This window comes from Anomaloglossus baeobatrachus, chromosome 4, assembly GCF_048569485.1.
Source record: "Anomaloglossus baeobatrachus isolate aAnoBae1 chromosome 4, aAnoBae1.hap1, whole genome shotgun sequence".
NCBI lineage: Eukaryota > Metazoa > Chordata > Amphibia > Anura > Aromobatidae > Anomaloglossus > Anomaloglossus baeobatrachus.
The window spans coordinates 225799946-225827686 of NC_134356.1; the positions used below are offsets into that span (position 1 = coordinate 225799946).

The 27741-nt window shown below is 51.0% G+C and overlaps 1 protein-coding gene across 1 annotated transcript in view; it reads right to left on the reverse strand.

Moving 5' to 3' along the window:
• Positions 1-27741, reverse strand: part of SYCP3 (synaptonemal complex protein 3) — a 172722-nt gene that overhangs the window by 116919 nt on the left and 28062 nt on the right. Inside the window, exon 4 of the mRNA XM_075344707.1 lies at positions 5023-5057. Within this exon, the coding sequence (XP_075200822.1) occupies positions 5023-5057 (35 nt within the window). The remainder of the gene's footprint in view (positions 1-5022; positions 5058-27741) is intronic.

Consider the following 27741-nt stretch of genomic DNA (forward strand, 5'->3'; position numbering starts at 1 on the left):
CATCATGGGCTAAATATGCCGCATCCGGCAAAAAACGGACGCAACGCAAGGCCATGCGGCCCAATACGGCGCTAATGCAAGTCTATGCAGAAAAAAACTCAACCGGCGGCAAAAAAAAAAAGGTTGCGTTTTTTCTGCAAAGCGCCGTATTGTGCCGCACAGCAAAAACCGGATGTGTGAAAGCAGCCTTAGCACCAGCTGACAGGCAATCCTTACAGGAAAGCCGTTCCTTTGTTTTCATCGCAATGCTTTATACATTTACAGATCCGTTTCCACATGGACCTGCACCAGGTGAGTCCCACCTTCACCTTCACCTTGATTTTTAGGTCTTTATGGCTATCAGGACTCTGATGCTAATCTCTGAATTCTGGCAAATGGCTAATTTTCAGTAGAAATTAGCAACCGGCCAAACGTAAAAGGGGTTGTCTACCGCTTTACAGCCTTTACTTAAAGCACCGCTCCAGTGTTTTATTTCAGCACGCGAGTGGCGCTTAAAACCCCTGTTGTGTATTTTATCGGCGATACTCCGGTCCCGCAGCGCTATCTTGTGACAATCACGTCTGGAAGTTAGAAATTACGTCACAAGCTCTCAATCTAACTCTATGAATGCCAGAACGAGGGTCTCATAGACTTGTATTGAGTTGTGACCTCCAGATTACTCCATGATACATTAGCGAAGCTGGCAGGTCACAAACTACAGAAAACCACTGATGGAAGATGAAGACGCTGTAAGGTGAGTATAAGACCAGGAGCCGGGCACTTAAAGGGAACCTGTCACCAGATTTGGTGACTATAAGCTGCGGCCACCACCAGTGGGCTCTTATATACAGCATTCTAACATACTGTATATAAGAGCCCAGGCCACTGTGTAGAACATAAACATGACTTTATAATACTTACCTAAGGGGCGATGCAGACTGGTCAGATGACCGTCTCCATTCTCCGGGTGCAGCGCCTCCTCTTTTGGCCATCTTTGTCCTCCTTCTTCTGAAGCCTGGGTGCTTAATGCGTCCTACGTCATCCACACAGGCTAACATTGAGGTCCTCTGTAAAATCTGAGAACACCATTAACCCTGCAATGGATTCGGCAAAACAAATCTTTCCCAATTTTGGCTCCTGACATGGGAGTTGTTTTACTAGTACATAACTTCACTAGTGTATGCATGAGAGCAGACAGCAGCTGCAGAACTACAAGGCTCAGCATCCTCCATTCACTAGTGTATGCAGGAGAGCAGACAGCAGCTGCAGAACTACAAGGCTCAGCATACTCCATCCCGGACTGTATGCAGTTTTTTGTTAAAAAAGAGAAAAAAAAAATGACGTGGGCTTCGCCATATTTTGTATGCTAGCCGGGTACAGCAGGCAGGTACGGGCTGCCCCCAACCCCCAGCTGCCTATTTGTACCCGGCTGGGAACCAAAAATATAGAGAAGCCCTTTTTTTTTTAATTATTTCATGAATTTCATGAAATAATTTAAAAAAAAAATGACGTGAGCTTCGCCTAATTTTGGTGTCCAGCCGGGTACAACTAGGCAGCTGGGGATTGGAATCCACAGTGCAGGGTGCCCATGCTTTCTGGGCACCCCCACTGCGAATTGCAGTCCGCAGCCACCCCAGAAAATGGCGCTTTCATAGAAGCGCCATCTTCTGGCGCTGTATCCAACTCTTCCAGCTGCCCTGAAGCCGGGTGGCTAGTCGGGTAATAATGGAGTTAGGGCTAGCTGTATATTATCAGCTAGCCCTAAGCCCGAAATTCATGGTGTCACGCCAATATTAGACATGGCCACCATGAATTTCTAGTAATGATAAAAAAAAAAACACAACACACAAAAAGATTTTTATTAGAAATAAAACACAACACAATTAGTGACTCCATCTTTATTGAAATAAACCCCCCTCCGCAGTAATCCTGGGTTAGGGTCCCGCGCCGTCCAATCCGGATCCAATATCATCTGATCGGTTTGCTGGAAGGCAAAGCGATCAGATGATGTGTCAGGATCAAGTGCCTGAAGCCCATCACACATCAGCTGATTGTATAAAAGCAGATTATACAATCAGCTGATGCATCAGTAGAAAAAAAAAAATACTCACTTATGTGCTGTGGTGATTACCGGCAGCTCCTGGAGCGATCGATTGGACAGGAGTATGATCCTGTCCCATCGCTGCAGGAGCGGCCGGTAATCAGCTGATGAAGTCCCCTGACAGCAGGATCAGCTGATAGCCGGCCGGACACGAAAAAGCCGGCGAGACTACGATCAGCTGATGCGTCAGGTGACTGCATCAGGTGATCCACGGCCAGGTCCTGCAAGCTTCGTGCGTGCCCCGGGGAGACTGCACACAGCCGAAGCGGCGGGACCGGGACAGGGGCTGGAAGCAAGCATGGCACCCGGACCCTGCAGACAGGTGAGTATGACATACACACACACACTCACTCCGCGTCCGGTCACCTGTGCTGCTGGTGGGAGTATATGATCAGACTGCCGACACCGCCCGCTCTCCTGACAGCTGAGCAGAGCGGGCGGGTGGACAGTGTGATCACATACTTGCGTGACAGGGGGGATTTCAGTTGGAGAAACCCCCCCTGTACTCCACACTGGCGCCCCGTACCTCCCACAGCTGAATGCTGGTAGCGCGCGCTCTGCCTTCACCGCTCCACACACTGGCATCCTCCGGCTCCTCCCCTCGATGCTAAGCTGTGACGTCAGGTAGTCACCGCCCACAGCCCAGTCAATCACTGTGAGTGGCGCCGGCATCCTGTGACGTACCCGTCCAGTTTGAGAGCCCGGAAATGCCGGGACGTCAGAGGATGCCGGCGGCCACAGCTCCAGGGGGTCATGTGACTGGCACTGAGCGTGCAGGATAGCGCCGCTCAGTGCCAGAAATGGAAACAGAAGCCAATGCAGAAGATGCATATAATGGTAAGTGAGAATCATTGGGGGAAAAAAAAAATGGGTGAACCACCCCTTTAACTTTGAACCAAACATACCTTTTGGAATTATGAACAAAAAGGATCAACCTCAGTCTTTCTAGACCATAACACAATATCAAATATGCTTTTGGTAAACTTGATATAACTTTTGGCAAAACATAAGGAGCATGGATGTTTTTCTTTGTAAGAGACTTCTCTCTTGCCACCCTACCCAACAGGCCAGACATATAAAGAATACGGGAGTTTGTTCTCACATGCATTACTTGCCAGAAATGTCTGCAGCTCCTTTAACATTGCTGTAGGCCTCTATACAGCCTCCCAGACAAATTTTCTTCTTGGCTTAGTACTACTTGGTAATGTTAATTTTGAGCTAAATTTAAGCCATTTAAGATCAGATTGTGAAGCCCACGTGTCACAGCCGAGCTGCTGGGGTCCGGGTTCGCTGTGGCTCAAGGGTCTCCGGACCCGGGGGTCGTGTGGAAACTCAAATGAAGGGGGTATTTACAGGGGAGTTGATGTACAATTTGTGACGCCACCCATGGTGTACGGTAATTTGGGGAGTACCGCCGCTGCCGCTGGGAGTACCCGGGGTGATGAAGTGGGGCAGCGAGGTGTTGTCACCCTCCATGGGTAGGGGAATGCCCGGGACTCGGTGAGGGGGGTGCCGTGGGATGCAGGGGTCACTCTCGTACTCACTCAGTTCATTAAGCAGACACTGACAACCAGGTAAACCAAGCCTGTGGGTACCGCTGCCGCTGAGGGGAGCTCGTCCGGGTCCCGCCCCTAATAGTGCTGCCTGGTGGTCCGTGACCTGCCTCCTGGCACTTAGTTTTACTTCGACTTAATGGCTCGGTAGCATGGAATTAGCCGGGCCCCGCTCCCTACTATGGCTAAGTATGGGAGCTTTCTCTCAGGGCTCACGCTTGGGATTTTCTGGACTGTTTTTGGTTGGAAAGTCCTATCCCCCCGTTGCCCTAATGCCCCGATTCTGGAGCGGTTGTGAACGAATCATAAAGGCTCCGTTCTCCTCAGGTGAATTATCAGTTGGCCTGAAGCTACTCCCCGACCTAGGGTCCGTGTACCCCGCTGTGCATTCGGTCCCGGACCGGTGATAGTGCTAGACTGCCGGCTGTTTTCCTCGACAGGTCCAGGCACCTTGCCACGATCCCCTGCGACCGGGGGTCCGACTCCTCTAGGCCCAGACCACCGTCTGCAACCTAGACAGTTACTCCAGGAGCCCCGCTCCCGACATCCTCTCACTTTCACCTCTCACTACACACTCCTCTACTGACTACACTCCTCACCTCCCCTCCCTGACCCCCCAGGTGGGCGACTCTATTCCACTCATGCCGTCCACTGGTGTGTCAGGTGGGTGTGGTGCAGGCTGTAGCTAGGATTTGATTTGCTGTTGGAGGCAACACCATTTAGTTAGGGACCCAGAACCAAGAGAGAGGTGGAATACTGCACGGAAGGGCAGCCTGTGCAGTACCCTGTGACGACCTGATAGTCCAGGGGTGTCACAGGATCACAGGTGCGGAGGAAAGGGAGAGATTAATCTCTTCATCTCCTCTATTGTCAGCCTATGCGTACATCACTCTGCACTTGTATGGGTGCGAGTGATGAGAGACAGGCAGAAAATCGCAGCATGCTGAGATTTTTTCCTCAGTCTGATTAGAGCTGAGGAAAAACTCACAGATCTGAGCTGCAGCATTGTCTTACATGGATCCGAGTGCAATTCGAGATATTTTCTCACATTGCACTTGTGCGAGTTATATGCTTGTGTGACTCTAGCCTAATGCTGCCACTGGTTTTATTGTGATCACAGCTGCGTTTTTAGGCACTGTTCCTAGAACTGTATTTATTTCCATTTTGCCATATGAAAAAAATTGTGACATTTACATTGGGTCAAAATTGCAATATACATGGTAGCATGCAGAATGTGGTAAAGTGGCAACTTTGTAAGCCCGAGAGTATGAATATTTTTTTTTTCAGGTTCACAAAAAATGTGACGTGGCTGCTGTGCTATATTTTTTCAAAAAAAGGTTCTAACAAGGAAATGGAATGAATAGTAGAGAGAAAAATTAGTAAACTTGCCTCCAAATCTTTCCAGCATATTCTGAACTTCTCCACTACAAAAAGAAAATAGTTTAAGGATAGAGATTTTTGGAGACTTTTCTTCTCTTTAAATTTATGTATAATCAACTCTTAAAAGGGTATTCACATCTCTACATTTATGGTATATCTACAAATGGGACCAAGTCTAACTTGAGAACGATACCCTGATGCTTGTCTGCTGACAGTGGAGAGGTGGCCTTTAAAGGGAATCTGTCAGCAGGTTTTTGCTATGTTATCTAAAGACAACAGGAGATAGAAGCTGATACACAGAGTGCAATGATGTGTCATTTATTACCCTCTGTGCTATTCTTTACTCCGCCCAGTAATCTAAGTGATACATCACTGGATTCTGAGTCTCTTTCCCTACATCATGCTACTCTCAGTTGAAGTAACAAAAACCTCTTGACAAATTCCCTGTAATTCCCATTCATTTTTAGTAACATTACGACCACCTATCCAGTGTCAGCAGCACACAGTGGAGCCCTGTTTTGAAGATAAATAGAGGTCACATTTACTATAGATTCATAGCATATCCTGTGGTTATCCCAAATAGTATAGAAAAATACTTTCGATAAACCAGACATTAATAACTTAGTCCATAATCAAACACCATACAAATCATTTTATTTAACAAAATTGTCTACGAAAAAATCCCCACACAGAAAATGGCTGAGATACATTTAAAAATACCCCAACACCCATAAAAACAAGGCAGTGTGACTGCAGCAGCAATAAACATGATGGCACCAAACAAAATACCTGTACATCACCCATTCTAATCCATAGGTGTGAAAGGTCAGATGTGCAATGCAATACATTAACATAGATAAGGACTGAATAGTTGTTAAAGTGCAATACAAATACCATCAGCATATCCAAATCAATTCATTTGCTAACAAAAGGACACTAACCCAGGGTGCCCAAAGTGCATATGCCTGCTGACAAACCACACTGCCCAATGCACTGACGCGTGTTTCGTACACAGCTTCATTAGGAGGCACTGGAGCAGTGCCGTGGGCTGTCTTTTATGGGGCACAAATCAATCAAACAAATAAAAAAAGAGACCACATTTAACCTGTTAATTGTGGTAGGAAGAGTGTAAGCACCATTTTGAAAGTGGGAAAATGCCCACATACCAAAGATTTGTGTGCAGACACAATACAGTAAATCTGCTAATACCATATATACAAAATCATGTCTGCCTAAATAGCAACAGCTTTGCACGCATTGAATTACATCAAAAGAAGGGAATTTTGTTACTTACCGTAAATTCCTTTTCTTCTAGCTCCTATTGGGAGACCCAGACGATTGGGTGTATAGCACTGCCTCCGGAGGCCACACAAAGCAATTACACTAAAAAGTGTAAGGCCCCTCCCCTTCTGGCTATACACCCCCAGTGGGATCACTGGCTCACCAGTTTTAGTGCAAAAGCAAGAAGGAGGAAAGCCAATAACTGGTTTAAACAAATTCACTCCGAAGTAACGTCGGAGAACTGAAAACCATTCAACATGAACAACATGTGTACCCGAAAAACAACCAAAAATCCCGAAGGACAACAGGGCGGGTGCTGGGTCTCCCAATAGGAGCTAGAAGAAAAGGAATTTACGGTAAGTAACAAAATTCCCTTCTTCTTCGGCGCTCCATTGGGAGACCCAGACGATTGGGACGTCCAAAAGCTGTCCCTGGGTGGGTAAAGAAATACCTCATGTTAGAGCTGCAAAGACAGCCCTCCCCTACGGGGAGGCAACTGCCGCCTGCAGGACTCTTCTACCTAGGCTGGCGTCCGCCGAAGCATAGGTATGCACCTGATAATGTTTGGTGAAAGTGTGCAGACTCGACCAGGTAGCTGCCTGGCACACCTGTTGAGCCGTAGCCTGGTGTCGTAATGCCCAGGACGCACCCACGGCTCTGGTAGAATGGGCCTTCAGCCCTGATGGAACCGGAAGCCCAGCAGAACGGTAGGCTTCAAGAATTGGTTCTTTGATCCATCGAGCCAGGGTGGCCTTGGAAGCCTGCGACCCTTTGCGCTTACCAGCGACAAGGACAAAGAGTGCATCCGAACGGCGCAGGGGCGCCGTGCGGGAAATGTAGATTCTGAGTGCTCTCACCAGATCTAACAAATGTAAATCCTTCTCATAGCGATGAACTGCATGAGGACAAAAAGAAGGCAAAGAGATATCCTGATTAAGATGAAAAGAGGATACCACCTTCTGGAGAAACTCCTGAATGGGTCGCAGCACTACCTTGTCCTGGTGGAAGACCAGGAAGGGAGCCTTGGATGACAGCGCTGCTAGCTCAGACACTCTCCGAAGAGATGTGATCGCTACCAGAAAAGCCACTTTCTGTGATAGTCTAGAAAGTGAAACCTCCCTCAGAGGCTCGAAGGGCGGCTTCTGGAGGGCAACCAGTACCCTGTTCAGATCCCATGGATCTAACGGCCGCCTGTACGGGGGTACGATATGACAAACCCCCTGCAGGAACGTGCGCACCTTAGAAAGTCGTGCTAGACGCTTCTGAAAAAAGACGGATAGCGCCGAGACTTGCCCTTTAAGGGAGCCGAGCGACAAACCTTTTTCTAACCCAGATTGCAGGAAAGAAAGAAATGTAGGCAATGCAAATGGCCAGGGAGACACTCCCTGAGCAGAGCACCAGGATAAGAATATCCTCCACGTTCTGTGGTAGATCTTAGCGGACGTGGGCTTCCTAGCCTGTCTCATGGTGGCAACGACCCCTTGGGATAATCCTGAAGACGCTAGGATCCAGGACTCAATGGCCACACAGTCAGGTTCAGGGCCGCAGAATTCCGATGGAAAAACGGCCCTTGGGACAGCAAGTCTGGTCGGTTGGCAAGAGTGCCAGAGGTGGAAACACATAAGGGAGCCGGAACTGCGACCAATCTTGCACTAAGGCGTCTGCCGCCAGAGCTCTGTGATCGCGAGACCGTGCCATGAAGGTTGGGACCTTGTTGTTGTGCCGGGACGCCATTAAGTCGACGTCCGGCCTTCCCCAGCGGCGACAGATTTCCTGAAACACGTCCGGGTGAAGGGACCATTCCCCTGCGTCCATGCCCTGGCGACTGAGGAAGTCTGCTTCCCAGTTTTCTACGCCGGGGATGTGAACTGCGGATATGGTGGAGGCCGTGGCTTCCACCCACATCAGAATCCGCCGGACTTCCTGGAAGGCTTGCCGACTGCGTGTCCCCCCGTTGGTGGTTGATGTATGCCACCGCTGTGGAGTTGTCCGACTGAATTCGGATCTGCCTTCCTTCCAGCCACTGCTGGAAGGCTAGTAGGGCAAGATACACTGCTCTGATTTCCAGAACATTGATCTGAAGGGTGGACTCCTGCTGGGTCCACGTACCCTGAGCCCTGTGGTGGAGAAAAACTGCTCCCCATCCTGACAGACTCGCGTCTGTCGTGACCACCGCCCAGAACGGTGGTAGGAAGGATCTTCCCTGTGATAATGAGGTGGGAAGAAGCCACCACTGCAGAGAGTCCTTGGCCGTCTGGGAAAGGGAGACTTTCCTGTCCAGGGATGTTGACTTCCCGTCCCATTGGCGGAGAATGTCCCATTGAAGTGGGCGCAGATGAAACTGCGCAAACGGAACCGCCTCCATTGCCGCCACCATCTTCCCGAGGAAGTGCATGAGGCGTCTTAAGGAGTGCGACTGACTTTGAAGGAGAGCCTGCACCCCAGTCTGTAGTGACCGCTGCTTGTCCAGCGGAAGCTTCACTATCGCTGAGAGTATGAAACTCCATGCCAAGATACGTCAGTGATTGGGTCGGTAACAGAGTTGACTTTGAGAAGTTGATGATCCAACCGAACGTCTGGAGAGTCTCCAGTGCAACGTTCAGGCTGAGTTGGCATGCCTCCTGAGAGAGTGCCTTGACAAGTAGATCGTCCAAGTAAGGGATCACAGAGTGTCCCTGAGAGTGCAAGACTGCTACCACTGCCGCCATGACCTTGGTGAACACCCGTGGGGCTGTCGCCAGACCAAATGGCAGAGCTACGAACTGAAGATGGTCGTCTCCTATCACGAAGCGTAGAAGGCGTTGGTGGTCTGTAGCAATCGGCACGTGGAGATAAGCATCTTTGATGTCTATTGATGCTAGGAAATCTCCTTGAGACATTGAGGCAATGACTGAGCGGAGGGATTCCATCCGGAACCGCCTGGCGTTCACATGCTTGTTGAGCAGTTTTAGGTCCAGAACAGGACGGAATGAGCCGTCCTTTTTTGGTACCACAAAGAGATTGGAGTAAAACCCTTGTCCTTGTTCCCGAAGAGGAACAGGGACCACCACTCCTTCTGCTCTTAGAGAATGCACCGCCTGCAGAAGGGCATCTGCTCGGTCGGGATGTGGGGAAGTTCTGAAGAACCGAGGCGGAGGACGAGAACAGAACTCTATCCTGTACACGTGAGACACAATGTCTCTCACCCACCGGTCTGTGACCTGTGGCAGCTAAATGTCGCCAAGGCGAGAGATTCTGCCACCAACCGCGGATGCGGAGAGAGAGAGCTGAAAGTCATGAGGAGACCGCCTTGGTAGCGGTTCCTCCTGCTGCCTTCCTTGGGCGTGATTGAGCCCGGCCGGAAACTGAGCCCCTCTGAGCCTTTTGAGTCCTTTTGGACGAGGACAATTGGGACCTGCCCGAGCCTGGGAAGGACCAAGCTCGACTGTCCCTCCAGGACAGCATTACTAGGGTAAGTCGCAATGCAGACATTGCGAGGTTAAGGACACCACCTGCGGCACAGATGTACATGTGCTCAAGACCAGCTGCGCAAGCCCAGCTGAAATAGGATAGAGTGCCCATACGGCTGCGAATGCCGGAGCAACCGGCACACTGATAGCTTCACAGACAGATTTCAACCAGAGGTCCATCTGTCTGTCAATGGCATCTTTAAGTGAAGTCCCATCTCCACTGCAACTATGGATCTAGCCGCAAGCCTGGAGAATGGGGGATCCACCTTTGGACCCTGGGTCTAGCGCTTTACCACGTCAGGGGAAAGGTATAACGTGTATCCTTAAAACGTTTGGAGAAAACGCTTATCTGGTAAGCGTGGTGTTTCTGAACTGCTTCTCTGAAGTCAGCGTGGCCAGAAAAATATTCAATATACGCATGAGATACTGAAAAAAAGGATTTCTCCTGCTGTAAAGCTGACTCCTCCACTGGGGGAGCTGAGGGAGCAATATCCAACCTTCCATTGATGGACGCTATAAGATCATTCACTATGGCGTCACCATCCGGTGTATCCGGATTGAGAGCGGTGTCAGGATCAGAGTCCTGAACAGCTACGTCTGCATCATCATACAGAGAGTACTGTGATGAAGTCGAGGGCCGTTCTTAGGGAGCTCGCTTAGGCCGCCTGGGACTGTCGAGAGCCTGCACCCTGGGATGCATGGGACCCTCCTGGAGCCATGATTTGTTTCGAAATCAGGGTGGCCAGGGGCATTGAATCAATATTGCCCAAGGTCTGTCTGGACTGCAAAGTCTGTAAGATGTTAGTCATAGTCACAGACAATATATCAGCGGAAACTGCAACTCCGTCCCTGTCCCTGGACAGGGATCACAGGTGGTTCTTTTGGCCACCTGTAGCAGAGACCCCGTTGAGTAATTGCACACACTGGGGGTCCTGGAACAGTTCTAGCCATCTAGGAGCATTAGCCAAGAATAGCGACCGTACAGTGCTAGCATACAAGCATGAAGTACAATAAACACTTCAGCACATGCAGTACAAGGAGCATAGAAAGCCTGTGCCTTGGCACCTTTGCTTTTCAGCTGCCGTTGTCTAGTTATTCAGGAGCATTAGCCAAGAAAAGCGACATACAGTGAATGTATAGCATACAAGCATGAAAATAACCACTGCAGCACATGCAATCCAAGCAGCATTGAAAGCTTGTGCCTTAGCACCCTTGCTTTTCTGCTGCTGTTGTCTAGTCATCAAGGAGCATTAGCCAAGAATAGCGACATGCAGTGAATGTACAAGCATGAAAATAAACTCTGCAGTACATGCAATCCAAGCAGCATTGAAAGCTTGTGCCTTAGCACCATTGCTGTTTGCTGCCGCTGTCTAGCCATCTAGGCGGGTAGACAGCCAAGAATAGCCCTTACAGTGCAATGTAAAGCATACAAGCATAAAGGACACATGACACTGCAGCACATGCAAGACAAGCAGCATATAGAGTCTGTTCTTTAGCACCCCTGATCTTTTGCTGCTGTTTCTAGGTCTGCATCCTGAATAGCGACCGTACAAAAGTACAACAGGACACTTCGGCATTAGTGGGTCAGCACTTTAGTTGCCGCTTACCGCCCGCACAAAAGCGGGTGTGTGGCGCCGGAATCCTGTGCTGTAGCTCAGCGCTTGTCTCCGTTTTCCCGCTCTGCGTGCCGGAATGGCTGCCGGCGTCCAGAGAAGAGGGGCGGGCCGAGGGCGTGCCCGAGACAAGAGCGGGAACCCGGCGCCCACTGTGTCTAGTGAAGGGGGCTGGAGAATGCAAATAAGGCTCCAGCCCTCGGCGCTGCTATAGAACAGCGTCTCTCCCTTTCCCTGAGTGACAGGGTGGGGGCGGGAACGAAGCGGCGCTAGGCCGCAAAAGCCGGGGACTAAAGTTAGAAGCGCCGCCGCCGTAAAAGCGCGGTCGGCGCGTCCCCGGCGCACTACAAGTCGCAGCTGCGCCGCCGCTCCAGGGGCGGTCGGCGCGGCGGTCCCCACACGTAAAGTCCCCCAGTAATCTGCAGGGATTATAAGCCCAGCGCACAGCGCTACAGTCCCCGGCGCACTAGCACACCCAGCAAGCCTGGAGTGTGCGTGGCCTGCCATACGGGGACACAGAGTACCTGAAAGTTGCAGGGCCTTGTCCCTGAACGGTACTCCCGCTCCACATCCAGCAGGTTCTATGGGTCTGTGGATGGAGCCCGGCCTCAGGGCTTGGTGGCCGGAAAGATCCCACTTCCTCAGAGCCCCTCAGGGGGATGGGGAAGGAAAACAGCATGTGGGCTCCAGCCTCCATACCAGCAATAGGTACCTCAACCTTACAAACCGCAAGTGGGGTGAGAAGGGAGCATGCTGGGGGCCCTAGTATGGGCCCTCTTTTCTTCCATCCGATATAGTCAGCAGCTACTGCTGACTAAACAGTGGAGCTTATGCATGGATGTCTGACCTCCTTCGCACAAAGCAGAAAACTGGTGAGCCAGTGATCCCACTGGGGGTGTATAGCCAGAAGGGGAGGGGCCTTACACTTTTTAGTGTAATTGCTTTGTGTGGCCTCCGGAGGCAGTGCTATACACCCAATCGTCTGGGTCTCCCAATGGAGCGCCGAAGAAAAGGAGAATCACATAAGCATATATATAAACTCTGCCATATCGCCACCTAGTGAACCATTAATGAAATACACGTATCAAATTTCAACATCGAAACAAATAGAAAAAGACGCCCACATAGGATAATTTTAAGGAAGAGTTCCTTGATAATGATATAAAATGATTCATACAATGATGCAAAGCATAATTCATTAATAATGATTCAAAGCGATTCATCCATTGATGTGCATGGTGCAACTCCAATATATCAAATAAAGAAATAACGTTTGGAACACCATTCTAAGTCTGAACTGGGTGAAAAAACCTAAAAAATCTACACTATATAGAGAGAAGGTATGCACACCAGTGACAGTGCAAGGGGAATACATGTAGAAGCAGAAACTGCTGTGTGAATACTGACATGAAAAAGAGATTAACAATTTACAATTGGACATGGCTAAAACTTTAAAACCTGCCTGATAAGGAAGCAGGGATAGTAAAGCTTCGGACCCTGAAGTAGTTAACCCCTTAATGACCACGGGCAGTAATATTACATCCCTGCGGTCATAGTGTTAATCCCCACCTGCTGCTGTGGGCTGCAGGCGGGAATCAGCACACATGTCAGCTGATTTGTACAGCTGACATGCGTGCCTTGCAGGTACGAGTGGAATCGCTATCTACCCGTACCTGTTAACCCCTTAAATGGTGCTGTCAAGATGTGACAGTGCCATTTTAACGGCGATCGCGTTAATCGCATATTCACAGGTTGCTACTGGAAGCGACGTGATGTGATCATATGGATCCGATGGTTGTCATGGTAGCACTGGGTCAAGTGATGACTCCTGTAGCTCACATGACTCAGGTCCTGTAAGAAACAGGACCATCCCATAGTATTGTGTTCCATCATAGTCCCCTTTTACTAATCTGCCCATGCAGTTCCTCTTCTTGTAGCAATGTGCCCTTTACTGGTCCTCTTCTTGCAGCAATGTCCCATCCTGGTCCCCTATTGTGCCGTTTTTCACATACACAAAAAAAAAACAAAAAACATTTTTCTCACCTGTCCTCTGTTCCCTCGGCGTTTTCTTCCCTGCTTTTTGCGGGCCGCAGGCACATGCTCCCTTGACGATCGCAGCCAGTGCAGAGGCCGCTACTGTCAGCGCTTCATCTGAAATTTAGATTAATGTTTTGCCGGCGCTGTGCAGAGTCAAGCTGCCTCTGCACAACTATTCCAATGGCAGCCGCTGGCCAATCAGAGGCAAGCAGCTGATGTCATACGTGTCAACTGCTTGCCTCTGATTGATCGGCGGCTGCCATTGGAATAGTTTTGGAGACCGAGCTTGATTCTGCGCAGCGCCAGCAAAACATTCATCTGAAATTAAAGCACTGACAGCTGCGACCCTTGCATCGGCCGCGATCGTCAATGGGGCACTTACTTGCGTGCTGCAAGAAACAGACTGAGGGGTCGCATGTGGCCCGCGTGCTTGAGACCCCTGCTGTACAGTGACCATTCTTGAGTTGAGCTGTGATGTGTACGCTCAACTATTTCCAACATTTCAATGGACGATAAATGAAGCACAGGTCGAACATACGCACTTCCTCTCCATTTATGATGAGACAGAGATAGGTTTGCTGGGAGTCCTAGCAGATGGACCCTCAGCGCTCAGACGTACTACCAAATGCCAGTTTTGAAAAAAATGTACCATTTTGGTATGATTCTCAAGTGAACAAATAAACTATTAGGGTGTATTCACACAGCACATAGATTAACCTGAATAAATGCTCTTTTTATTTTTTTAATCAGCTCCAATGAAAACTGAAATCTGTGCAACTGCTCCACCTTCTTTTTGTACTAGTTTCTTTGTGTTAGGCTGGTTTCAGACGTCCGTGTTTTAGGTACCCATGTTATTCTATGATGTGCCTCACACGTCCGTGTTTGCACACGGACCATGTGACCTTTCATGACCACGCAGGCATCTCTGGCAGCACGGATGTCACACAGATCGCACACTGATGTGATCCGCGTGACATCAGTGTAAAACATACAGGAGAAAATATGGGTCTTTTTAATAAAAAACGGATTTTTGTGTACTCACCGTAAAATCGTTTTCTCTTAGCCATCATTGGGGGACACAGGACCATGGGTGGTATGCTGCCTATCCATAGTAGCTGCAAAGATGTTAGCTCCTCCTCTGCAGTATACACCCCCTGGCTCAGCCAGGCTACTTCAGTTTTAGTACACAAGCAGTAGGAGAACAAGTAACAACAAACGTGAGTGACTCCTAACAAAAAAAGTATTGAGAAACAAAAAATTAAGGCCCAACAGGGCAACAGGGTGGGTGCTGTGTCCCCCAATGATGGCTAAGAGAAAACGATTTTACGGTGAGTACACAAAAATCCGTTTTTCTCTGATGCCTCATTGGGGGACACAGGACCATTGGACGTCCTAAAGCAGTCCCTGGGTGGGTAAACAATAAACAACGCAACCCAAGGACTAGGAACCAGTCCCGGATAGCCAGGAGCGCCTACTGAGATAGGTGCTCTACTGTTGTTGTTGAATTTTTCTACCTAGGTTCGCCTCAGCCGAAGCCTGGGTATGGACTTGGTAATGCTCTGAAACAGTATGTAGTCAAGACCAGGTCGCAGCCTTACACCTCTGTTCCACTGAAGCCTGATGCTTAATGGCCCAAGAGGCGCCAACTGCTCGCGTGGAACGAGTCCGCAGCCCACTAGGAATGGGCTTGAGTTGCAAGCGGCAGACCTCCTGGATCGCAGAGCGAATCCAGCGAGCCAGCGTTGCCTATGAAGCTGCCTGTCCTTTCTTAGGCCTTTCAGGAATGACGAACAAGGAGTCCATGTTTCTAAAGAAGCTGTCCTGGATACGTAATATCTGAAAACCCTCACAAGGTCTAGCGAACGTAGAGACTTATCCAACCTATGGACTGGGTGTGGACAAAAGGAAGGCAGAACTATGTCCTCGTTCAAATGAAACGGGGAAGTAACCTTCAGAAGAAAATCTGGAAGGGGGCGTAGAACCACCTTATCCTGGTGAAAGATCAGAAAAGGTTCGCGGCAAGAGAGTGCTGCCAGTTCCAAGACTTGTCTGATGAACGTAATCACCACTAAGAATGTTACCTTCCAGGAGAGAAGAGCAAGAGAAGATTCCTTAAGAGGTTCAAAGGGGGACATCTGGAGACCGTCCAAAACGAGATTGAGGTCCCATGGCTCCAGCGACCGTTCGTATGGGGGAACTAGATGGAAAACACCATGGATGAAGGTCTTGACTTGCGGATTGCAAGCTAGACGGCATTGATAGAATATTGAGAGAGATGAAACCTGCCCCTTAAGCGAGCTGATAGCCAACCCCTTTTGCAACCTGACTGCAAAAAAAAAAAATCAAAAAGGGAAAGTTTTCCATGTACGGTGGTAAATACAGGATGAAGGCCGGCTTTCGGGCACTGATCATGGTGGAGATGACCGCGGGAGAGAATCTCCCTCTTGTTAAAGTCTAGGTCTCAATGGCCAGGCCGTCAGCTTCAGGGCTCTGAAGTTCTAATGGGAAATGGGCTCTTGGGTCACCAGTTCTGGGATGCTTAAGAGGCGCCATGAGCAATTGTACTAATTCGACGTCCCAGGCGTGCCTGGGCCAGTCCGGTGCTATTAGTATCACCGGAACTTCTTCTGCCTTGATCTTCCTGATTACTCGCGGCAGCAGGGGCAGAGCTGGAAATATGTAAAGTAGACGGAAGCGACTTCAGGAGGAGACTAGAGCATCCGCGCCAATGGACTGTGGATCACGTGACCTGGCTAAGAAAGCGGGTACCTTTGCGTTCAACCTTGAGGCCATTAGATCCACGTCTGGTGTGCCCCAGCGAGTGCAGATGTGTGGGAACACTTCTGGGTGGAGAAACCACTCTCCGGCGGCCAGGCCTTGGCGACATAGAAGGTCCGCCGCCCAGTTCTCTACTCCCGGTATGTGTACCGCTGAAATCACAGACCCCGTCGATTCGGCCCAGGTGAGGATCCTGGGGAGCTCGAGATAAGCTGTCTTGCTGCTGGTACCTCCCTGCCGATTGACAAAGGCCACAGCTGTTGCATTGTCCAATTGGACCCGAATCAAACGACCTGCTAGCAGATGGGTGGAACGACCTGAGCGCGAGAAAGGTCGCGCTGATTTTCAGGATGATTTCTGGGAAGGGAAGACTCCTGGGGCGTCCAACATCCCGAAGCAGTGTGGAGCCAGTACGCTGCTCACCAGCCTAAGAGGCTGGCGTCCCTGGTCAGGAGTATCCAGTCCACTTGGGAGAGAAAATCTCCCTCTCGATATGGAAGAGGGCTGAAGCCACCAGAAAAGCGCATACCTCACTGAAGGTGTCAGGTGAAAAGTTCGTCCAAGGAAAAAAGGGGCTCTTGTTCCAGGGCAGCTAGAAGCGCCAGCTGCAGTGGGCAGTGGAGTGGCTAAGCGAGCAGCACTGCCTCTATAGCTGCCGCTATCCTACCTAGCACTCTCACACTGAATCGTATGGAGGGAGAGGAGTACGTAGAAGGCAGTGTACCGCCTGTTGTAGAGCGGTCGCCTTGTCTTGAGGGCGAAATATCAAGCCCCGAAGGGTTGTCAGGGACATGCCCAGGGAGGTGACGGATTTTGACGGGACCGGGGATGATTTGACTGGAGTCAGAAGCCGCCCTAAGCGGGATAGGGTGCCCACAGAGATCTGCACGCTGGTTGAGCCCTTGATGAGGAGGTCATCCAAGCAAGGCAGAACAGCCACTCTCCTGGCGTGAAGGGCACTCGTGGCGGCCGCCATGACCTTGGTGAAGACCCTTGGTGCTGTGGCAGGGCCGAGGGTAGGGCTACAAATGAAAAAAGAAGTCCTGAACCGCAAAGCGGAGGAACTTTTGGTGAGCTGGGGTGATGGGTATGTGCAGGTACGCGTCCCTGATAGCTATGGAGGCAAGGAATTCTCCTTCGACCATAAAGGTAATAATGGACCATAGGAACTCCATTCTGAATCTCCTTACGTGCACAAGTTTGCTCAGGTGTTAGAGGTCCAGGATGGGTCGAACTGACTCGTCCTTTTTTAAGGACCACAAGAAGTTGGAATAGAAGGCCTTGAACCTCTCACCGTCCGGAACAGATACCATCACCCCCGCCGTTTGGAGGGAGTGGATTGCTGAGGAGAAGGCCTCGCGGTGTTTTGGAGCCTTTTGGGGGGGTTTGAGAGAAAAGACCGACCCGGGAATCGGGTCCGGAATTCAATGTGGTAAACGGAAGACACAGGGTGTTGCACCCATTTGTGGTCTGAGGCGGCAGCCCAGATGGAGTAGGATGAGACTCCTCGGTCTTTGTCTCGACTGCCAGGACGAGGTGGACTCGGGAAGGGCTGAGAAGGTCGGGCCCTACGTGTCTAGTAAAAAACGTCCTGGGCTAGAGTTGAGGGAGGGAGGTACTCTTTTCCTCCCGTGGTGTCAGGAAAAAGAGCCTGTCCAGACGATCGCCAAACCATTGGTCTGGAAAGGAGTACTGTGAGAGGCGTATTAGGGACCGAGTCCACTCTCCATTATCGGAACCAGAGGGCCTTACGGATGGCTATAGTATTTGAGGCGGCAAAAACTGCGCAGGTAGCAGCGTCGAGGGAGGCCTGCATGAGGTACTCCGCCGCCGCAGCAATGTGAACTGTTACATCTGTGAGGGTCTAGGGAAAACTGGTATTCCTGGTGCCTGTGCGACCCACACGGAAGGAGAGAGGGACCCGCGGCCTCAAGGCGGAGCGATCGAGCTGCTACACTTGTCTGTCTGTCGGGTCCTTGAAGGAGGATCCATCAAGTAAAAGACAGGAGGGTCCTTCAGGCAGACGGGAAGCCGGGTGAGGGTCCACCAAGGCCGGATCGGCCCAGCCCTTAGAGACAGCTAAGGCAAAGGGGTACCGGGACTCCATGAGTTTACGGATACCGGAGCTGTGTCAAAAATTTTTTTTTTTTTTTTTTGAGGTTTCTTCACCCTTTTAAAGGAGACCGCAGGGTTAGTAGTAGTGGATGGGAGATCTTCCACATGCAGAGTATGGTTGATTGCTGCAATAAGGGAGTCCATCGCAGCTTGATCGCTCGGGGAGGTTGAAACCAAGGAATCATCCTGGTAAAAACATCATTCCCCTTCCTCCGGCTCCTCAGAGACCGCGGAACATGTGGGAGAACCCCATCTGTGTACCCCCAAGGAAGAACCCTGGGGGTCATGCCCTTTTTCTGATCTGCAACCGGTGAAGCAGAGGGTTGATTCTTATCAGAAGGACCCTCTATAGAGGTGTCATCAGGCTGCGTTCTGTCCAGGGGCCCCGAGGGGTGTGATGACGATGTTGCATAGCCAGCACCGGGTTCTTGGAACTGTGCCCATTCCGGGGGGACTGGGAGCCATAGGCTCTGGGCTGGCAGCTGGTGCTGCAGTGGTGGTGGGGGGGGTTGGGAGCTACAGTGTCACTGGACTCACGGAAGGAAGAGATGCTATCAAACCCTAGTAGTTCAGTGTGGCAGGTAGTGCAGGCTGAACATTAGAAGTCTTATAGCTGTTACTGTAGTTGTGCAGGACATAAAACATGTGACTGCAGCCGTAGCTTATCGCGTGTCGGAGGGGGCGGGGCTTAGCTCCGACAAGAACGTCGACATGAGGAAATACAATAAAATGGTGGGAAGGGACTCCCCTTCCCCCCTCCAGCCCTGCACAACAACGGTGGACAGAAAAAAACTCCATAAGTGTACCGTAGCCGCAGTCCTGGGATCTCTCCCCCTCTCCCCGCAACAGGTGGAATGCTATGCATGAGTCTGCAAACAGCCCATGTGAATCCAGACAGTGACCTCTGCTCCAATTCATGTCAGGAAGTATTCCTCAGTTAAAAATCATGTCAGGGAGGAGTCCTCAGGTAAAATTCCTGTCAGGGAGGATTCCTCAGGTAAAATTCCTGTCAGGAAGGATTCCCCAGGTAAAATTCCTGTCAGGGAGGATTCCTCAGGTAAAATTCCTGTCAGGGAGGATTTCTCAGGTAAAATTCCTGTCAGGGAGGATTCCTCAGGTAAAATTCCTGTCAGGGAGGATTCCTCAGGTAAAATTCCTGTCAGAGAAGATTTCTCAGGTAAAATTCCTGTCAGGGAGGATTCCTAAGTTAAAATTCCTGTCAGGGAGGATTCCTTAGCTACAATTCCTGTCAGGGAGGATCTCACCTCAGCTCCAGTGTGGATATTCTGACGCCTGCTGTGTCTGGTCACACTTGGTGCAGAGCGTGTATCAACTCAGAGCCTGCCAGAGGGACTGAGGAAGTTTGTTATCGGCTCTGGAAAATCGGTGCCATCAGACCCGTCATCCAGTGAGTAACAGCCCAGGATCCAGCGTCGCAGGAGGGGGTACGGGGAGGCAACACTCCGCGTTCCAGCCTGTTGATGGTTTTGGGAAATCTGTCCCCGAAAGAAACCGTCGCCCTCTAAAAACAAAAAATTCTTGCTGCAGTAGTCTGCAGAGATGTGCCTCCTATAGACACTAAGCTAAAACTGAAGTAGCCTGGCTGAGCCAGGGGGTGTATCCTGCAGGGGAGGAGCTAACATCTTTGCATCTACTTAGTGTCCTCCTATGGATAGGCAGCATAACACCCATGGTCCTGTGTCCCCCAATGAGGCGTCAGAGAAAAGATCTTCTATATTTACCTCTCTCCAGCGATGGTGTCTCTGACTCTGCTGCCTCCCGCTCTTTATCGCTGCTCATTATACTCACTGAATATTCAGTGCCCTGTGGAGCTGGAAGCTGGGACAGCGCTGGGGACTTCAGTGCCGGGGACTGCATCGCTGGGTGAGTATGCAGCAGAGTGTGTGTGTGTGTGTGTAGTGAGAACATAGAAGCCATAACATTGCGGGGACAGCATCGGGGACTCATCACAGTTCCCAATGAACTCTGATGAACCCGTGAAGCTGTAGCGCGGGGGTCATCAGGATGTCATCAGAGTTCATTGGGAACTCCAATGACCTCCTGGATGTCACTGTGCTTTGTGAATACTCACCTGTCCCCACGGTGCTGTCCTCGGAGGTGCTGTACCCAGCGCTGTACCCGCGATGATCCGGATTCCTGAGTGCGGTGAATAATCGATGAATATAATAAGCGGCAATGTGAGCAAGGATGGTTGACCTTAGGGAGATCAACATCCACCACTGCGGAGACACCATCACGTGTTTCTCAACGCAGTGATTCTAGAGCAATGCCCCCTGGGAAATATTCAAAGCAAGAAAGCCTGCGGAGACACCATCACATGTTTCTCAACGCTGGCAGGAAACTAGCCAGGTCTTTCACCGGATATAATAAGCGGCAGTCAAAAGCGGGAGGCAGCAGAGCCGGAGAAAGCAGGTAAATATGAAAAATCTTTTTATTTCACAGACCCGTGTTTTCTCCAGTACCTGTTACACGCATGCAAACACGGATGTCACACGTGTGACCATAACTATGCGTGTGACTGGTACCTGATTAAACACGGACGTCTTAAACCAGCCTTATGCTGAGTTCAGTAATCATCTGTTAGAATGGATCCAGCATCAACCATTGGCAAAAAAGTAGTACAAACACAACTTTGTTTTGAAAAAATAAATTTTTTCAAAACGGACGAAAAGAAGGGAATTTTGTTTACTTACCGTAAATTCCTTTTCTTCTAGCTCCAATTGGGAGACCCAGACAATTGGGGTGTATAGCTTCTGCCTCCGGAGGCCACACAAAGTATTACACTTAAAAGTGTAAAGCCCCTCCCCTTCTGCCTATACACCCCCCCGTGCCTCACGGGCTCCTCAGTTTTGGTGCAAAAGCAAGAAGGAGGAAAAGTTATAAATTGGTTTAAAGTAAATTCAATCCGAAGAAATTTCGGAGAACTGAAACCATTCAACATGAACAACATGTGTACACAAAGAACAACAGCCCGAAGGGAACAGGGGTGGGTGCTGGGTCTCCCAATTGGAGCTAGAAGAAAAGGAATTTACGGTAAGTAAACAAAATTCCCTTCTTCTTTGTCGCTCCATTGGGAGACCCAGACAATTGGGACGTCCAAAAGCAGTCCCTGGGTGGGTAAAGTAAAACCTCGTAATAGAGCCGTAAAACGGCCCCTTCCTACAGGTGGGCAACCGCCGCCTGAAGGACTCGCCTACCTAGGCTGGCATCTGCCGAAGCATAGGTATGCACCTGATAGTGTTTCGTGAAAGTGTGCAGACTCGACCAGGTAGCCGCCTGACACACCTGCTGAGCCGTAGCCTGGTGCCGCAAAGCCCAGGACGCACCCACGGCTCTGGTAGAATGGGCCCTCAGCCCTGAGGGAACCGGAAGCCCAGAAGATCGGTAAGCTTCGAGAATTGGTTCCTTGATCCACCGAGCCAGGGTTGATTTGGAAGCCTGTGACCCTTTACGCTGGCCAGCGACAAGGACAAAGAGTGCATCCGAGCGGCGCAGGGGCGCCGTACGAGAAATGTAGAGTCTGAGTGCTCTCACCAGATCTAACAAGTGCAAATCCCTTTCACATTGGTGAACTGGATGAGGACAAAGAAGGGAATTTTGTTTACTTACCGTAAATTCCTTTTCTTCTAGCTCCAATTGGGAGACCCAGACAATTGGGTGTATAGGCTATGCCTCCGGAGGCCGCACAAAGTATTACACTTAAAAGTGTTAAGCCCCTCCCCTTCTGCCTATACACCCCCCGTGCTCCCACGGGCTCCTCAGTTTTGGTGCAAAAGCAAGAAGGAGGAAAAGAATTAAAAACTGGTTTAAAGTAACTTCAATCCGAAGGAATATCGGAGAACTGAAACCATTCAACATGAACAACATGTGTACACAAAAAAACAGGGGCGGGCGCTGGGTCTCCCAATTGGAGCTAGAAGAAAAGGAATTTACGGTAAGTAAACAAAATTCCCTTCTTCTTTGTCGCTCCATTGGGAGACCCAGACAATTGGGACGTCCAAAAGCAGTCCCTGGGTGGGTAAAGAAGGGAATTTTGTTTACTTACCGTAAATTCCTTTTCTTCTAGCTCTAATTGGGAGACCCAGACAATTGGGTGTATAGGCTATGCCTCCGGAGGCCGCACAAAGTATTACACTTAAAAGTGTTAAGCCCCTCCCCTTCTGCCTATACACCCCCCGTGCTCCCACGGGCTCCTCAGTTTTGGTGCAAAAGCAAGAAGGAGGAAAAGATTATAAACTGGTGTAAAGTAGATTCAATCCGAAGGAATATCGGAGAACTGAAACCAAACAACATGAACAACATGTGTACACAAAAAAACAGGGGCGGGTGCTGGGTCTCCCAATTAGAGCTAGAAGAAAAGGAATTTACGGTAAGTAAACAAAATTCCCTTCTTCTTTGTCGCTCTATTGGGAGACCCAGACAATTGGGATGTCCAAAAGCAATCCCTGGGTGGGTAAAATAATACCTCGTAAGAGAGCCGTAAAACGGCCTCTTCCTACAGGTGGGCAACCGCCGCCTGAAGGACTCGTCTACCTAGGCTGGCATCCGCCGAAGCATAGGTATGCACCTGATAGTGTTTCGTGAAAGTGTGCAGGCTCGACCAGGTAGCCGCCTGACACACCTGCTGACCCGTAGCCTGGTGCCTCAAAGCCCAGGACGCGCCCCCGGCTCTGGTAGAATGGGCCTAGAGCCCTGAGGGAACCGGCAGCCCGGTAAGCTTCGAGAATTGGTTTCCTTGATCCTCCGGGCCAGGGTTGATTTGGAAGCCTGTGACCCTTTACGCTGGCCAGCGACAAGGACAAAGAGTGCATCCGAGCGGCGCAGGGGCGCCGTACGAGAAATGTAGAGCCTGAGTGCTCTCACCAGATCTAACCAGTGCAAATCCTTTTCACATTGGTGAACTGGATGATGACAAAAAGAGGGTAAGGAGATATCCTGATTGAGATGAAAGGGGGGTACCACCCTTGGGAGAAATTCCAGAACCGGACGCAGAACCACCTTGTCCTGGTGAACACCAGGAAAGGGGCTTTGCACGACAACATTGCTAGCTCAGACACTCTCCGAAGTGAAGTGACTGCTACTAGGAAAATCACTTTCTGCGAAAGGCGTGAGAAAGAAATATCCCTTATTGGATCGAATGGTGGTTTCTGAAGAACCATCAGCACCCCGTTCAGATCCCAGGGTTCTAACGGCCGCTTGTAAGGATGAACGATGTGACAACCCCCTGCAGGAACGTGCATACCTGTGGAAGTCTGGCTAGGCGCTACTGGAAAAAACACAGAGAGCGCTGAGACTTGTCCCTTAAGGGAGCCGAGCGACAAACCCTTTTCCAGTCCAGATTGAAGGAAGGACAGAAAAATGGGCAAGGCAAAAGGCCAGGGAGAAAAAACCCCGAGCAGAGCACCACGACAGGAAATTTTTCCACGTCCTGTGGTAGATCTTGGCGGACGTTGGTTTCCTAACATGTCTCATAGTGGCAATGACCTCTTGAGATAATCCTGAAGACGCTAGATCTAGGACTCAATGGCCACAGTGTCAGGTTGAGGGCCGCAGAATTCAAATGGAAAAACGGCCCTTGAGACAGCAAGTCTGGACGGACTGGTAGTGCCAAAGTTTGGCCTACCGTGAGATGCCACAGATCCGGGTACCACGACCTCCTCGGCCAGTCTGGAGTGACGAGGATGGCGCGGCGGCAGTCGGCCCTGATCGTGCGTAACACTCTGGGCAACAGTGCCAGCGGAGGAAACACATAAGGGAGTTGAAACTGCGACCAATTCCGAACTAAGGCGTCTGCCGCCATAGCTCTGTGATCGTGAGAGCGTGCCATGAATGCCATGACCTTGTTGTTGTGCCGGGACGCCATTAGGTCGACGTCCGGCCTCCCTCAGCGGCAACAGATCTCCTGAAACACGCCCGGGTGAAGAGACCATTCCCCTGCGTCCATGCCCTGGCGACTGAGAAAGTCTGCTTCCCAGTTTTCGACGCCCGGGATGTGAACTGCGGAGATGGTGGAGGCCGTGGCTTCCACCCACATCAAAATCCGCCGGACTTCCTGGAAGGCTTGCCGACTGCGTGTTCCGCCTTGGTGGTTGATGTAAGCCACCGCTGTGGAGTTGTCCGACTGAATTCGGATCTGCTTGCCTTCCAGCCACTGCTGGAACACTTTTTAGGGCAAGATACACTGCCCTGATCTTCAGAACATTGATCTGAAGCGAGGACCCTTGCTGAGTCCACGTACCCTGAGCCCTGTGGTGGAGAAAGACTGCTCCCCACCCTGACAGACTCGCGTCCGTCGTGACCACCTCCCAGGATGGGGGTAGGAAGGATTTCCCATGCGATAATGAAGTGGGAAGAAAGCCACCCCCTAAGGGAAGCTTTGGTTGCCTGAGAGAGGGAGACGTTCCTGTCGAGGGACGTCGGTTTCCTGTCCTATTTGCGTAGGATGTCCCAATGAAGAGGACGCAGGTGAAACTGCGCGAAAGGAACTGCCTCCATTGCTGCCACCATCTTCCCCAGGAAGTGCATGAGGCCCTTCAAGGGGTGTGCTTGACCTTGAAGGAGAGATTGCACCCCTTTCTGTAGTGAACGCTTGTTGATCAGCGGAAGCTTCACTATCGCCGATAGGGTATGAAACTCCATGCCAAGATATGTCAGCGATTGGGCTGGTGTCAGATTTGACTTTGGAAAATTGATGATCCACCCGAAACTCTGGAGAGCCCCCAGAGAAGCGTCGGGGCTGTGTTGGCATGCCTCTTGAGAGGGTGCCTTGATCAGCAGATCGTCCAAGTAAGGGATCACCGAGTGACCCTGAGAGTGGAGGACCGCAACTACTGTAGCCCTGACCTTGGTGAAAACCCGTGGGGCTGTAGCCAGGCCGAACTGCAGTGCCACGAACTGCAGGTGTTCGTCTCCTATGGTGAAGCGCAAGAAGCGTTGGTGCTCTGGAGCCACCGGTACGTGGAGAAAAGCATCTTTGATATCGATCGATGCAAGGAAATCTTCTGGGGACATTGAGTCGATGACGGAGCGGAGGGTTTCCATCCGGAACCGTCTGGTCTATACGTGTTTGTTGAGCAGTTACGGGTCCAGGACAGGACGGAAAGACCCGTCCTTCTTTGTAACCACAAACAGGTAGGAGTAAAAACCGTGGCCCTGTTGCTGAAGAGGAACAGGGACCACCACTCCTTCTGCCCTCAGGGTGCCCAGCGCCTGCAGAAGAGCCTCGGCTCGCTCGGGAGGCGGGAATAACCTGAAGAATCGAGTCGGGGGACGAGAGGCGAACTCTAACTTGTAACCGTGAGACAGAATGTCTCTCGCCCAACGGTCTTTTACCCTTGGCAGCCAGGAGTCGCAAAGGCGGGAAAGCCTGCCACCAACCGAGAATGCGGATTGAGGAGACCGAAAGCCATCAAGAAGCCGCTTTGGTAGCGGCACCTCCGGTGGTCTTTTTGACTTAGACCGCCATGAATCGGAGAGCCCTTGATCTATTCAGAGGCCTTTTGGACGAGGAGAATTGGGACCTGCCCGCGCCCCGAAAGAACCGAAACCTCGACTGCCCCATCCTCTGTTGGGGTATGTTCGGTTTGGGCTGGGGTAAAGATGTATCCTTTCCCTTGTATTGTTTGATGATTTCATCCAAACGTTCGCCAAACAGTCGGTCGCCAGAAATTGGCAAACTGGTTAAACGCTTTTTTGGAAGCAGAATCTGCCTTCCAGTTCCGTAGCCACAAGGCCCTGCAGAGTACCACCGAATTGGCGGAAGCAACCGCCATACGGCTCGCAGAGTCCAGGACAGCATTAATAGCGTAAGACGCAAATGCCGACGTCTGTGTGGCTGCGTCAATTTGCGCTTGACCTGCTGAGATAGCTTGTAGCACCCATACAGCTGCAAATGCTGGTGTAAAAGAAGCGCTGATAGCTTCATAGATGGATTTCAACCAGAGCTCCATCTGCCTGTGAGTGGCATCTTTGATTGATAGACGCTATAAGATCGTTCACTATGGCGTCCCCGTCAGGCGTATCAAGATTGAGAGCGGCCTCAGGATCAGAATCCTGATCAGCTGTCTCCGCTTCATCATCCAGGGATTCCCCCCGCTGAGACCCTGACCAATATGAAGATGTCGAGGGAATTTCCCAGCGAGCTCGCTTAGACGGTCAGGGGCTGGGGTCTGTATCAGAGACCTCACTCTGGGATCTATGAGACACCCCGGGGAGACCTCTGGTCCAACTGAGGTGGGCCAGGGAGCAATGATTCAACAGTGCCCCTGTGCTGAGATACCGGTCTGGATTGCTCAGTGGATCCTGCCGGCAGAGGGGTCGTACATGCGGCGCAGGCAGCATAGTAAGCCTGTGGTTTGGCGCTCCTGCCTTTTATGGGCGCCATGCTGTTGACTTCCCTGAGCAACACAATATATATACAGAATCAACTGTGCACCATACAGTGTAAAGCATATCTTATAAACATATGATTTAAAATTACACTCCTGCACAAATGTGGCTAGCACCACAGATGCTGCATACCCCCCGCATAAAGCGGTTGTGAGGCCACCAGGGTCCCTGCCTGGGTCTGTCAGAATTTGTCCCCCTCTGCAGCATTCAAGGAGCTGACAGGAATGGCTGCCGGCTTCTGAGGAGAGGACAGTGAGGGGAGTGGAGTATGCAAAGCATGCTCCAGCCCTCAGTGCTGCTCATCCTGTGCAGCGTCCCGCCCTTCCCCTGCTTGTCAGGGCTGTGGGCGGGAGGAAGAAAGACTAGGCCGCAAAAGCCGGGGACTCGAGTAATAAACGCGGCCGCCGTAAAAGCGCGGCCGCGTGGAAGTCCCCGGCGCACTACAAGTCCCAGCCGCGCCTCAGTGTCAAAACATGGCGGCGGCGGTCAGCGCGGTAGTCTCCCTACATAAACACACTCAGCGATGCTGAGTGTGTAATGGCACGGCTGCCGGCGTCCTGAGAGAGGAGGAAGCCGTGGGCGTGACCCTTAGAAAGTGCGGGAACTGGTGCCTCACAGTGCAGTGAGGGGAGTGGAGTATGCAAAGCATGCTCCAGCCCTCACTGCAGCTCGTCTGTAAAGCGTCCCGCCCTTCCCCTGCCTGTCAGGGCTGTGGGCGGGAGGAGGAAACACTAGGCCGTACAAGCCGGGGACTCAAGTAATGAGCGCGGCTGCCATAAAAGCGCGGCCGCGCGGAAGTCCCCGGCGCACTACAAGTCCCAGCCGCGCCTCAGTGTTAAAAACATGGCGGCGGCGGTAGTACGGTAGTCCCCCTACATAAACACACTCAGCGACGCTGAGTGTGTAATGGCACATTAACCCGGTCAGCGCCGCGGTCCCCGGTGCACTAGCACACCCAGCAATGCTGGAGTGTTGCTCTGCGCGGTCCCCACAGGGACACAGAGTACCTTCAAGTAGCAGGGCCATGTCCCTGAACAATACCCGGC